General features: G+C 41.7%; 1 protein-coding gene across 2 annotated transcripts in view; it reads right to left on the reverse strand.

The window, feature by feature from the left end:
- Positions 1 to 5,074: 5,074 nt before the first annotated feature.
- AGPAT3 (1-acylglycerol-3-phosphate O-acyltransferase 3) overlaps positions 5,075 to 14,942 on the reverse strand; it is a 68,557-nt gene continuing 58,689 nt past the window's right edge. For both annotated transcript variants that reach the window (XM_031062157.1, XM_031062156.1), the window contains 7 exons: positions 13,343 to 13,512; positions 12,994 to 13,155; positions 11,398 to 11,551; positions 10,834 to 10,936; positions 8,416 to 8,491; positions 6,049 to 6,247; positions 5,075 to 5,387 (listed from right to left, as the gene is read on the reverse strand). In XM_031062157.1, coding sequence (XP_030918017.1) covers positions 5,299 to 5,387; positions 6,049 to 6,247; positions 8,416 to 8,491; positions 10,834 to 10,936; positions 11,398 to 11,551; positions 12,994 to 13,155; positions 13,343 to 13,512 — 953 coding nt within the window. In that variant the 3' untranslated portion in view covers positions 5,075 to 5,298. The remainder of the gene's footprint in view (positions 5,388 to 6,048; positions 6,248 to 8,415; positions 8,492 to 10,833; positions 10,937 to 11,397; positions 11,552 to 12,993; positions 13,156 to 13,342; positions 13,513 to 14,942) is intronic.

The following is a 14,942-nucleotide window of genomic DNA, read 5'->3' on the forward strand; positions in this document are numbered from 1 at the left end:
TTTAAAAGTACTATTATATTCTGATTGCTGCTGAAGTGTCTAATTTTAAAATTCGCTTTTCTCCTAAAAAGACAAAATGCTGCTTCTGCTAGTGGTTTATAGAAATAGACTATCTGCACTGAAGTGCTCTCAACAGTGAAAGTGCACAAATAAGTGCTGGTAACTGCAGGTATAACATTTTAAGAAACACAGGCAGCTTTCTAAAAGCCTAGAGAGGCCAAGGATCAGAGAAACATGTTTGTCCTAGATGCCAATCCCATGTCTTCCCAATTCTGAAGTATGAAATATTTTCACAAGTTTTTCTGGTGGCTAACACACGTGGCACAGGCCCTGTAATGCTGGCTTCCAGAATGTTCTCACTCCAAACCACAGCAGGTAAATAACACACACCCAACAGCCTGCAAGCATCTTGCTGCAGAGACAATCAGATAAACCAGCCTTAAAGATAAACAGGGCAGAATGAGAGTCCCCATCTGAAACAAGCCCTCAGGAGGAATTCTGACCCAAATCACGTGAACATGGCAAGGGTTATTTTGTAAGTTGTTACACAGAGGTCTCACATCCACATTAGTCAGAGCTTGCCTCTCACACAGTTGTCTCTGCTTTGCAAAGCTCCTGGTGATCACTCAGTTTTCTCAGAACAAGAATTTGGCCGGACCTGTCAGTGTTCCTGCTCCTTCCAGTCGTGTTCCTTCTCCCTCACAGCTCCCAACAGGGCTGTCACCTGCTTCAAATCCCAGCTTCCCTCAGCACCAGCAGCCCTGGAGCAGCCTGTTATGATCAGAAAGTTCAGGAATACAGGAATGAGCAGCTGTGACACACTGGGTGGGAGTATAAATTCAGCATTCCCATCACAGGGACAAGCTTCTTTGTGCAGGCACACAGCAAAACTTGCAGCAATTGTCTGCTGGGAATCAGAACGTTCACACCAGGGGACAGAAGCACATGGCATCCAGGAGATGCTGTGAGCTATCCTGCTGTATCCCATCTTCAAAGGAGATCAAGGAATGGATTCTTCACTTTGATCTGTGTTGGCCTCCAGCATTTGCATGGAACACTTGGCTGAAGTCTGCCCAAGTCTGGCTTTAGATTCTTAGCAAATACTTCTCCAAGATGCCAAAATACATCAGATTGTGTCTTCAATCTGAAACACTCCGTGTAGTGTCAAGCCAGCATTATTAAAAGCCTCCAACCCCACATTTCTTCAAAAGGTACATGATGCAAAACCAGGTTCTGGGGTAGTCCGAAGACAGAAACAGTATTTTCAGCAAATATCCCATGGATGGTGACTCCCTTGCTTTCTCATGATTCCAACTCTTAGCAAAAACCTTGTCCCAACTCCCTTTCACCAGAGGGACCTGTTGCCAGGTAGGGAGGGCCTGTGTGAGGGAGGCCTCTTCTCTTCCCTGCTAAAAGTTTTGTTTTGAAGCAGCAAAGTTGCATTATCATGTAACACAAACAACACCCTGTCACTTCAGACCTAGAGCTGTCAACCAGTGCCAAAATTCAGGAAGAGAAAACCCCAGCCATGTGAGACAGCTGCTGTAGGACTGGCTGAACTGGAGAGCTCAGAGTTCCTGCTCAGAGGTTGTAACCAAACCATCTGCAGAAGATACAGGTGAGCAAATATACAGACATCAGTGATGGAGACAAGAGGTACCACGTGGAAGTGAGCAGTCACGCCCACTTTTCCTGTGAATACCAGGCAATTAGGACACAGGCAGCAGTCAGATTCATTGGTCAGCAATTAAGTGTAGAGCCCTTCAAGATAAGTTAAAGCAGAACAAAGGAACATTGCCCATGCTCTTTGTGCCAGAGACAGGTATTTTGCTCAGTGATGCAAAGTCAATTGCAAGAGCACATTCAGCCCACAATGAGCAAGAGAGAACTGTAATCCTACCGAGCCAAGGCCTCTGGATAGCATATCCTTCTTCAGCATCAGCTCTTTGTGCCTTCCTAATTCAGAGATGCCACGTGGCCAGCAGTCCCCAAGCTCTCTCACTAGGTTCTCAGATGTAGGTCAATGTGATGCTCCTTTGGAACCGCAAATCCCACTTGGAGAGCAGCATCATTGCTGTTGGTGACAATGACAAGTGCTGCCAAGGCTAAGAGCACACATCTATCATCTGTCCATGTTATTCTGAGAACCATTCCTCTTCGGAGTCAATGCTGAACTCCATGGCAGTCAGCTTGCAAGTCCATACTAGAAAACTCTATTTACTCCAAACAAATAAGCAATAAATGAAAATTCTGAAAGGTGGAGAGAAAAAACACTCCCATAGCTGTAAGTTTATTAAACCTAACATGGTTGAAAAGCAAAAGACGGAAAACATGATATATTTTTGTTTATTATTGCTCTTAAAGGGCTTGGTAGTCAAATATACAAGCTATGCTCTATTAAACCAGAAGAAAATAAGATATAAAATCTATGCTCAGTTTTCCAATCCAATCCAATCCAATCCACCTGCCAATCTTCATTAGTGACATTAACTTCAGCTATTTCCAGTCATTTTAACTGATACATACTCTGTGTACGTGTGCGCGCGCGAGTATAAAAACCGCTATTTGAGAGATAAAACTCAAAATGAAGAGATTCGTGTTGGTTTTGTACTGTTTTGTGCACTGCTGTTTCAGTTTTTCAAGTGTTACTGATATGTCTGTTTAGAAGAGCAAAATTTAAGTATCTGATGATGTATTTATTATATTTTCAAAAATAAAGCATGATCAATAAGTTATAAGAAAATATGAAATGTTGATTATTCTCCCCTCGATGTACATGCACTAATCCCATGATCCTGAATAGGGAGTTACATGCACTAAGAGGAGAAAAGGATCCTGTAAAGAGAAAGGCTATTAATTCCTTTCTCCTCTAAGCAGCTCCCCTCTTCTCAGCATTAAGAAGGGATTTATTTTGTGAAATTCTCGTCATGCCCATTAATATACTGCTCAAAATGTAAGTATAAAACATAGTCAGTGGTCAGCCTGCTTAGCAAGCCTCTTCTGCTAAGCCAGTACAATTTATATATATTCAATATCATCTTCAGGAAGCAAGTATACAGCATTTGTAACATCTTTCTAGGAAGCAAGAACTATACCCATTACTGAATTACTTAAGGAAAAAAAAAAAAAAGAAAAAAAAAAGAACCCCCCCACTGTTCTCAATCCTCTGGTTAAAAACAGGGAAAAGCCAGAGTTAACTTTATCAGCATTTGGATGTCTGACTGTATTTGAAGACAAACTACAAAAACATCCAGCAAGGAGAACAGAGTTATGGCTAGGCTCTGCTCTCCTCAGTTCCCAAAGCATATTTCAAATCCCACTAACATTTGCAACAGATGTGCAGCCCCTCTCTTAGGGAAGATTTATTGAGGGGACAATGACACACTAACGCTGGGGGTCTGGTACAAGGATTCAGCGAGGTGGAGTCTAACAGGAGACAGACAGAACTCAGGTCAGCCTTCAAATGCTCTTGTTGAAAAGACCACAAATAAAAATCAAGTGCATGACAGAACAAGTGATTAATGACCCCAAGTAAAATATTTGTCTAAGTTACAAAATTGCTCTTCCAGTGTTTGAAAACAGAAAAACCTGTGGGAGAAGAGGTTACATTCCAACAGTTAAGAGCAAATTCGGAAAGGTAAATTATTACTCTCTTATCTTGGTTACTGGAGCAAAGATGAAAACAACAACCAGTGCTTTGATAAAATCTGCTCTTTACAAAAGTGAGATAAATATTCTAGTGCCAGCTGGGTTAAAGATACAGACCCTGAGGGTTAGCTTCTGCCCTCAGCTGTAGATCTGCAACTCATTTCACCCACTTTTGCGAGCAGCCAAATGCAGATTGTGACCTTCAGACTTGAACATACAGGTATAGTTACCATCTGTTTGCAAATAATTCCCCAGCTATGCATACAGCACCAACCTACAGAAACCTCCAAATGTGCGTTTGTAAAAAAAGGAAAGGAAGGAAGGAAAAAAAGGGAGACAGGTACAGACATGATTCTGAGCTCTAATTTTCAGTGAAAAAGACCAAAATGTCAACAAGCAAAACTAAAGATAATTAAAATCCCTGAAGAGACCTTATACTCTTTCTAATGCTTTAACAGCACAGCTCACCTTGCAAAAAACTTCACATGAACATCTAAAGCATGATCAAGTCAAAAGAGCAGCACACCCTATCCTGACACACACAGGGTAAAGTCCTGACCCCATCTCAATCCATGCTGAAACTCTCATTAGAAGTTCAAGAGATACTAGCATTCAAAATTTGACTGCTACAGACCTTTCCTTTTCATATTTTTTACAAAAGAAGACATTTTGAAAACTATTGTGCTGATTTCTAGTGCTGCCTCCCAGTTTACTGAGAGAGGTTGGCTGAACTGGACTTTGGTAATGAGAGATGCAAACAGAAATAAAAGGAGAATTGAAAAAATTCCTTCTTTACACAACTCTAAATCCCACCGCCAACCACTAATTAAAAAAAAAAAACCAAACGAGCCCAAACAGATTCAACATTTTGGAACATGTTTGATGTGGAACAGGGCAAACAGCCCTCAAGACTGAAGTAATATTTAGAAATTAAACAGCCTTGAGCAGTTAGCAGGAGATAGGATGAGAGTGTTATCCTATTGGATCTGTTCTATGGGATGTGCTGATGGATAACACGCTGCTTCCAAACTCCACTATCCGTTCCCCTGCATTACAGAAGTCTTAAGATGTTGCCTGAAAATAAAAACTGTCAGTGTAACGTACAAACAGGATTTCATCTGTAGCCATGACAACACAGCCAAAAAAACACTAACCCAATGAACACCTGTCAATTCATTTAAGGAGGGTGTTTTTTCCTGGCTCATTAGTAAGAGAAGTTGGAAATCAATAAATGTTACGTTGGCTTTAGCAAGAGGAAACATTCAATGGCTCCTGTTGTAAAAGTGAGTGTAGTGCTCTTGACAGAAACCAGTTTTCAGTCATCTGAAGATACACGTGGCCATGGCCAATGCCCTCTTTTCTCCCCCACCCCAAGTCCCCCAACAAAGCAAGAAAAATTAGTTTCTTCTTCCACCCCACCCCAGATTTTCTCCCACAGCTTGACTACAGTAATCCTTGAACAGGCAGAAGGTTGGTGCATTCTCTTCAGTCGATGCCTCCAACTTCTTCATTCTTGGCTCAAGTTTTATTCATTAATATTAGTCATCAGTTATTAAGAAAAAGATAGTTTCTAAGTGTTTGTTGTTGTTTTTTAACTGAAGTTAATCGGATACCATAGTCTGGTTATATGTGCTGAACTGCAGCCGTCAGTTATTCCTTTTTCTTGAATTCCTGGTTGCCATAGCTGGAGCCTTTTTCTATTTCAGTTACTCCTATCAGTCTACGAACTCCAAAGGAAGCTTTAAAATATAACAGAGAAATGAGAGGCACATTAAAACCAGACCAAGCATCCAGGAAGTTACATGTAAGCACACGAGCAAAACCCAATCCCCAAGTCAGCAGTGACCAACAGTGTGCTGTACGAGGCTGCACAGGATCACAGGTCAAATGACACTCAAAGAGAGGGACAATCCAGATTTTAAAATATAATTATTGCTTATCTTGGTTAATAGGACATGTAGCATGAACACTGAAGCATATCCCCTCCCTCTACTTCCCCTTCTTTTATTGTTAGGGCTTTTTGTTGTGGGGCTGGGGGAGGAAATTTGGTGGTATTTATGTAGTTTTGTTTGTGCTGGTGGCTTTGGTTTTGTTTTTGGTTTTTTTTTTTAATTCACAGACAAGTTGTCCAGTGAAAGTATTTTTTCCTTCAGGCACCATAATAATGGGCTACACAACTCACCTACTACCACTACAGTTTTTGCTTAAGATATGAAGGCAAATTTGGCCAGATTAAAGCTTTTGAAACAATAAAAATGCTGTACAACAGAAAGACTAATGAGTGAGCTCCAAATATTTCCTCCAAGCCCCATTCTCATTAATTAATACACAGAACTTATTGGAGGTAAAGGATCCTGTTATGTGTCACACTGGGCTTAGCATCTTCGCTGCTTTTATTACCTGCTCCTACAAGTCCCAGGAATGCAAGGATAAGGAGAGGTGATCCACTTGCAAAAACTCCAAAGCCAAATGTGAAGAGAGGAGAGAGGAGAACTGTGGCCCAAAAAAGAAAGTTTAGGAGAGTCCATGGTCTCCTAGGAGGTTTAAACTGCTTGCCAGGAAATACACCTTCCTGATTATACATCTCTTGCAAAGCATCCTGGGGAAAGAGAAAAGAAAATGGGTTCATAATGTTTGCACCAAGCAGCCCAAGATTAGTCAGCTCCAGGACAACATCCAGGACAGCATCTGTGCTACAAACTCATCAAGAGTGCACAGCACCCAATTCCATCTGCTGTCACTTATTTGGGCATTTCTGTTGAACATCCAAGTGACCTTTAAGCCTTTTGAAGGCAATTTTGGCACCATCAAAAACCAAAACCTTATCATCCTCTCCACTACCAAATATCTTCATCTTGCCTTTTAATTGCTTAAGAGTTTAGGGCAGCTTCAGGCCAGAGACCAGTTCAGACACTACCAACCCTCTTAGCTGGGTGCTTTTCCTTCCTGTTTTTAGTTCCAGAAAGGTCAGCATGATTCAGCAAAGCACAGCAGAAAAATTCTGTATGGAGAGCCAGGAGGGGAGGGCAAGGAATGAGCTGAGAGCAGAGACAGCACCACACCAGCCCCAGTCCCAGCCCTGTAACAGAGCCACTGCAGCCCAAGCTGAGCTGCAGAGGGGCAATCCTGGAACACATCACTCAGGAACACAGTGCCCACCACCTTCCCTCACCCTGTAAGATTGCTCTTTAAGGTTTCCAAGCCATTACCAAGGATGGCTCAAGTCCAGATATTTCTTGTTTTTATTTCTTATTTTTTAAATTTCCCTTACAGAGGGCTGAGAAGTGCAAGGCATTCCTTGCCAAAACCAGCCTTTGGAGGACACATCCTCTGTGCAGGAAGAGGATTCCAGTTACAAAGTCATTGCAATAAATGGGATGAGAGGATTCCAGTTACAAAGTATTGCTAACACTAAGATCAATATGTATAATACCCATGTCCATAAGCAATACCTCCCTGTCAACACCTCACAACAAAGCTGAACAGAGGCACAGCCAACATCAGGAGGAATGAGAGGAAATGGTGCCACATTGCACCAGGGGAGAGTTAGATTGGACATTAGGAAAAAAAAAAACTTTCATGGAAAGGGTTGTAAAAGCAGTAAGACTGTCCAGGGAATTGGTGGAGTCATCATCCCTGGAAGTCCAAAAAACCCCTATGGATTTTATGGATTTGGCACTTGAGGACATGGTTTAGTGGTGAACATGGTGCTGGTGCTGGGTTGACAGTTGGACTCTCTGTTCTTAGAAGCCTTTCTCAACCTCAAAGACTCTTTAGTTCTATAGACCTGCTAGGGGGAGATGGGGGGAAAAGATGATGAGCTACTGCTCTTTGTAAGAACACCTCTCTCCTTAACTGAATCAGAGTTCAGCTATTCAAACAAATCAGGTTGAAATAAATATAACGAAACTCAGAACAATTTGCTGCCCATCTAGAGACTGAGCAATGGCAATGCTGCAGCACAGGTCATCATAGCTTGGGAAAGCCCAGGATACTTGAAGTTTCTGTGCTCTGCTGTCTTCCCACAAAGATCAGCAACACAGAAATCAAGATACACTTTTCAAGTTCAATAATCCACCACTTAGGGCTGGACAACAATTACAGCTCTCTCCTACTCCCCACAGAAGTGTTAAATCTGGTTGAGAAGTGTTAAAGTGGTCGAGAAAAATGGATTTTTCTAACCATCTAAGGTTAGAAAAGGAAATGACACAAGGAAGAGCTCTGAGCCATCTGAAGGCATGCTGGGCATGTTTTATCAGTCCCTGGCAGCAGATCCCAGGGACTGTCTGTCCCATGTCACACACCACTGCAGAAGTATTAGCAGGAGGCAGAAGGAAAGTGACAGTGGAGGAAAAATGAAAGCAAAGAACAATTGCAGCTGAAAGCTGGGACCTGCTGTCCCTGACAGACAGTTATCACTCTTCTCAAGCGCCTAAAAACACCCACAGGGAAAATGGAGCTTTTAGAAATGCATGACAGAGATCCAAGTGCTGAAAAAGGTAAAAAGACAGTGGATTGCTATTAGTCTTCCACAGCTCAGGCATATCTCTGAATTCTGTTGTGCTCCCTAGCAATTTGAGACCTCACTACCCAGCCCTCTGCTGCCAAGGGGCTCCTTGGTCCTGCTCCTTCCAGCAATTTGAGGGATGGCTGCCTAGTTATACATAATATCCTCTCCATCCAGTGCAGGAGTGTGTATTACTCACTGCCTTAATACACTCCCCTGTGCAAGTCCCAAAAGGCAGAAAAGAAAGTAAAGCTATTTACCTTTTCCTGGTAAAGCTTATGAAGCCAGTTTGCAGCTTCCTTTTCATCTTGAGGGATATCTTCCAGAGGAAATCTCCTAGTTTAGTAGAGAGATTAAAAAATGGAAAGAGGAAAAAAAAAGAATTAAGGGAAAATCCAGGTATTTGGTTTTATGCCTCTCCTAGGGAAGATCTCCCATTCACTAAAGGGCAGAAATCTTTGGCAATAGTGTCACTGACGGCAGAGGTCTTAAACACAGAGAACTGGGACTTAAAATCTGAGGTGTTAGGTTGGGAATTGGGTGCTATTTTAGACAAAAGAAACTGTACAAGCTCCTGTCAGTGTCAGAGCACATCAGTAAAATCATCATTTCCCATTCAAACACTGTTCCTCCTTCACCAGATCCATGCCTGGCTGATTCCTGTGAGCTCAGACTGAGGCACTCGGAGCTGGGAAAAGACAAGCAAGTGGAAAACCCAAGGGTAATTGTTGGTTGCATTTTGGTAGTGAAAACCCTATTTTGGAAGCAATGGGAAAGGCAACTGAACATTCACTTTATACCATCTCTAAGGCAAACATCTGCAGTGACTGCACTTGTCCCTCTTTGCCTCTGCAGCCCCACAGACTGAGGCACACAGCTCTGGGGGTGTCTGACGATTTTGCCCAGTGCCAGCCCTGACCTGACCTCACTGAGAACAGGTGCCTTGTCAGAGTCTCTCTGTAGTGGTGAAGAGCCAACCATTCCCCTGTTTCTTCTGTTTTCTAGACCCTTCCAAGCCAAGCCCCTCTATGATTCTGTGAATTTGTTCTAACACGTTTCTAATGATTTCTGCATCCCATAAGCCAACTGAACACCGGATCTGGCAGATTTACTTACTTACATGAGCCCTGACAAGAGAAACTGCTCAATTCATATAAATAATACTCAATAAAAGCTCAGTGAAAAGTCATTTGCTGAAAGCTTTCTGGTGAAGTTGCCATGGTGTTGCTGTCACCACTAGAGGGGACTCACAGCAACCACATTTGGTGATTTCCTGATTATTTCCTCTGGAGGCAGTCGGGATAAAGACTGGATCCACTGCAGAGCTAAGCTGCTTACCTGGGCTCAGGTAACTACGTCTGCACATACCAAGAACAAGAGCTTATGTGCCTCCCTTCTCTGAGCTACACTAAGTCTGCTGGCACAACAAGGACATGTTCCATTTTCAGCAAAACATCTGTAAAAACAGTCTCCTTACTCTCATAGCTTCTTCCCCAAAACAGAGAAAAAGTGTAGAAGAGCACTTTGAGAATATTCATTCCATCCACAAACATATTTTTAACCTAATTATCTAAGCACACCCATTTGTAGGGTACAATTAGTAATTTTACCTGTCAACAGACTTTTACAAACCCAAACCTCTTCTAACTCTATTGAAAACTACATTTCTCTTTTTTCTTCCCATTACCCCTCCAAGAAATGAAAGAAAATTGCACCTCCATTAGAAAAAAATGATATTTAACTGAAAGCTGCCACAGTTCAGTGTATAATTAATAATTATACATGTACATCCATGCACGTGCACCTCAGATCCAGCTAGATATCCTACATGCACTTGCCATCAGTGTGGAATTACAGGTGGAACTGCCTGACCAGCTGTTTTGCTGCTCACTTTCCTCATCAGGAATATGTTTGGCAAGTGTAAATAGTGAAAATGAAACCCCTTGCAAATGAGCAACTCCGCCTCTCCATGGACAGCTCCACAGTCATCTTTTCAGCTGAGAGACTAAAATGTTGTGGATGTTGCAGCAACACACAGACCCAAAGCCAGAGGGGAAAGGAGAAAGGGGGAAGGAGAAAGGCTTTTTTTTTTTAACTTTAAAAAACCAAGCATCAGCCCCATCACCAGAATACAGCAATGTTTTCCAAAGGGTGGGTGAATCTCCCAGAGAAGCAGAAGCAAACTGTCTAAAGAACTGTGAAAAGAATAACCAGGTCATGTCTCAGGTACAAACATAAAAGGGAAGAGAAGAAATTCAACAGGATTGGTAGTTTTTATGATCACAAGGAAGCCTTTGAAGCAGAAGGCAGCAAGGAGAAAGCAAGAAAGAGAAGAGGTGTGTGTGTATGCAAATGTGTACATGCTGCATGGGGTCAGGTGTTAGCAGCTACTCTTTGAAGCAAAGGAACAGTGAGGAATGTGAGCAATGTCCTACCTCATTCACAGGATGTCTGAATTTCAGCATTTTTAAATTTTTAAACTGCTGATCAAACCATGTGAGGGAGGGAGAGAAACTACCATGTAAAGGAGCTTTAGAATATTTACTACAAGAGACCACTGAAGCTGAAGGACAAGGAGAAGTGGACTACAGGAAAGGAAATTACCCTGTAAAATCTGAATACACTTCAGCATGCTAAACTATGCGTCTTAGGGCTCACCTCCATCAGTAAATGCTCACCTTACACACATATCTGCTTCATATTTCTTTCCATAAAGAATTCCTAATAAAGACGGGTTCTTGTTTCCTCTGAAATTTAGTGTTACATCATACACTGCTGAAACTGTGGGGAAAAAAAAATAAAACAGGGCTGTTACAGCAGCAATTCTAGCAAGCACCTTCTGGCATCCTTGCTTGAGACAGCAACAGAGCCTTGTGCAAGCCTTGCATTAATGATGTGTCAGAGTCCTCCACTATTCTGTGTTTACACACCACATTTATCAGCACCAGCCCCCTGACACTCCCAGCTCTGTAAAACACCAGATGACTTGATGAACTAAGCAACATAAAAAGGGTTTCAGTATTTCTTAAGACTGGTTATCTGGGAGTTGATGAACTAAGCAACATAAAAAGGGTTTCAGTATTTCTTAAGACTGGTTATCTGACAGTTCTGTGGCAATTTACAAATTACCATCTGACATGCTGGATCCTCATTACTGCCAGCTCACTAATTGTAACGAACAACAGAGCAGACTATGCTGCTGCTAAAGAAAAAATTACAAGTGCTGCAAAGTTTGGCAGTACCTGTTCCCCTGAGACACTGGACAGCAGTGGTGAAACCTTTGGTTCTGGGCAACAGGTGGTATTTCAGTTTAGGCAACCCCTTGGATTCAGCTACTTCCATACTGATGCGGTGCTTGGTCTCTGTGAAACGAGTTCCTTCACAGTACAGCAGAAACTGTGCAAGACAAAAGCAAAAAAAAACCCCAAGGATATCTTGAGAGATCAAAAGAAATCCAGCAGTATACTGAAAATCTGTCCAAGATAAACATATATGTGCACACACTTCAGTTGTGTCATCTCTTTACCAAGTATGTGAGGCATAAGCACCAACTCCCAGCTCATTTATCATTACCTTTACATTAAACAACACTTGTACCAAATTTAAGGTGACAAAAAGACAGCCCTAATTGCAGCATTTAGAATGCACAGAAATTAGGAAATTGATCCACTCAAGTCAATTTTAATCATGATTTCAATTACCAAGCAGGAAGTCTTGATTTAAATAATCAATGCTAACTACATTTTGCACTTATATTTTCTAGTTGTTTTCTCTAGAGACTCATCCTTGGTTCTCAGCTGTAGAATCATTAAAATGTATAGATTTGAAGCTCAAGTTCAGTCTTGAGGTTTTCTAATTGGTAGGGTTTATTCTGTTTTTTCTTTTCTTCTCCACATTCATCAGAAAGATATATTCAATATAATTCATATCTACATATTCAAGCAATTAAGTAGCTTAAAATACATTCTCCAGATTCTTACTTTTTTCTGTCTTTGTAATGGTAGAAAATTACAATGCATTCACAATGTTCTAGTTAAGGCTTAATGTTTCACTATTCATTTTAACAAGCTGTACTGGATAATACTGAAAACTCACTTAAAATGCATAAAAAGCCTCTTAATGTTTTATAAGTCAAATAATTGTACATTACATGTGCTGCTATAAAAGCAAAACTGAGAATTTATCAAAACCTTTGCATTCAAAGCCCTAAGAAGGTTAATGGGTTGATTACACCACTGTGCTGCTGCAGTGAAGTTTAACAGCATTGCACACAATGAAACAGAGATGTTTTACCCTTGATTTTAAATAATGTCAAAATAAAAAGGAAAAAATGTAACTGCAGAAGCAGATATAAGCTTGCCTTATGTTCTCACAGAGACTTTTTGGGAAACCTGCAATTTCACAGATCAATGAACTAGCAGGAACTTTCTATCAAAATCCATGGCCTGTGCAGTCAAATTCACTCACTTCTCCAAAAAAGATTTTTTTGTTGATGTTTCTTTTCAGCCTACCTGAGAAAATGTTATACAGATGTAGCAATAAAACGTAAGGGTTTTTTTAAATAGGCAAGAATAAGCTTGGACAGAGTCATTATCATCACACAAGCCTGATTTATAAGTGATTCTCAAACGCCTGAACTGTTTCCCAAATGGTTTCCCTTACCAGCAGGCACACAGCACTTTCCTACCAGCACATCCCAAAAGACCTCCAGGACAGGGCTTTTCCATGACAACTCTTGGAAATGAGCACACCTTCTCCTGACACACAAAGCCACAGCCACCAGTCTGTCACCATTTCACTTCCAGCAGCCAATACCAGAGAAGGGACTCAACACTTACCCACATATATTCAGGATAATCAGACAAACGTTTCAATCCCTCAATGACTGTATCTCTGTCCTCTTCCCATTTCCTTTTGCAGAAAACAATCTCAAGGAAGTACCACGTCCAGCCGATTAGGGGCACATAGAGCAGCTCTCTCTTAGCAAGAACTTTGGAACTCTTGGAGAGAAAACAAAAGTGACAATCCGAAAATGTCATTTGCTGATTTGTGCATCGAGGTCAAACACATTAAAGCTAAGATGATGGAGTTGGGTCTGGGAACTTAAATGCATAGGAACTGTTTATAGATGGGTTTTAAGCAGACCTGCCACCCTGCAGAGGAAGAGAAGGCTCATGGCCCACATACCCCCAGCACTCCAAAGCGCTCCGTCATCGTCCAGCCACACAGGAAGTCGATCTCAAAGTTGTGGTTCAGGATGATGATGACATGTTCCTTCCCAAAGGTTTTCACCGTGGCCTCGTCTGAGAACAGGGTGCACTCTGTGCCTGACCACCATTCCAGCAGCATTACCAACTCTAGCAAACATGATGGAGGTGGAGAGAGGAGTTAGGGGTACCCCTTACAGAAAGCATTGAGTGTTTCATCCTCAGCCCCATTCACTGCTCAGCCTCTCCCGACTCCCAACACCATCACCTTACCAAACCCACCCAGCAGAGAAGAAACAAAAGCTTGGAAGGGTACAGACCACACCATATTACCATCCCTAAGCAGTATTTAAGGCACCAGACATATGCATTATGGATAATTCAGCAAGTTTTTAACAGTGACAAGTCTGGGCATTGCATTACAAATGCGAAATTTGATGACCACTAGAAAAAAAAAAGTCCAAAGACTTTAATGCCTGAAAACAGACAGTGGAGCTGTTGATTGCTCCATTAAATGAGCACAGTTCCTCCCAGGTGGAATAGAAATTATGCATAGATGCAGCCTAATGTTTTTACTCCACATGAAACAAGCCTTATGGAGGTAAACAGCCCAATAAAGGTCTTTTAAAGGGATGCAGTGACATAGATCTTCTGTGATAGATTTTAATATTAAAACACAGGGCTCTAATTGTTCTGCATTATGATCATCAACACAGAGTTAAAAACAGCAGAAAATTGAGCTAATTTATCAAAATACCTGGGCAAAGACAGGAATGGCAAATTCTGTCTTTCTTTTACTGCAAAAGAATGAGTCCTTTTCCCTCCATTTACTCCAACTTCTAAGTATCACAGCAACTCTTATTCCATCCTGAACATTTGTTACCTTTTTTTATTTTCCACCTCCCCTTTTTTCATCATAAAACCCCCTTCCACTTAAATTCAGCAAGCACTGACTGTAGTTGCTATGGTTAGCTTATTTCCCTCATTTCAGTACACGGAGGCAGATGGAAGGCATTGCTTGCATCATGGGACAACTATAAAAAGTATAAGAATAGTTCATCCTCCCAGTAGGAAGATTTGCTTCCCTGCAAACCGTAGTCACTGGTATTTTTTTCATTTCAATGAGAAATGGTTGAAATAAAATCGTGGCTGCACAAATATAGCAGTTATAAAGAGTCCAACCCCTCCCACATGACTACACCTGCAGGTTCCCCCTCTGTTCCCTCTATCAGGCTCTGCCAGGAGGTTTTTCAGCTTCCCATTGGGAGTTTCTGGTTTTGCCAAACAGGGCAGCACCTCCCTGCACAAGGGTTTTTGATCAGTGGGATCAGACAAGGTCATCAATCCATACTGCTGAACAGGAGTTTGGGATCCAGTCTTGCACCACTCCAGAGAGAAGGCAAACACAGGATTTGGGTGAATAATGGGGAAAACCAGTCCTGGTCTGCTGAGGGTACAGAGCTCACCTAGCACTGGTTTTTTCACTCATGACCACGTACCCACCAGGTTATTCCCCTGTATAATTTTCAGCACTTGCTCATTTGGAGGAATGACAAAATTATGCACCTTGCTGGCCAAGA

The sequence above is a fragment of the Geospiza fortis genome, unplaced genomic scaffold (genome assembly GCF_000277835.1).
Source record: "Geospiza fortis unplaced genomic scaffold, GeoFor_1.0 scaffold17, whole genome shotgun sequence".
Taxonomy (NCBI): domain Eukaryota; kingdom Metazoa; phylum Chordata; class Aves; order Passeriformes; family Thraupidae; genus Geospiza; species Geospiza fortis.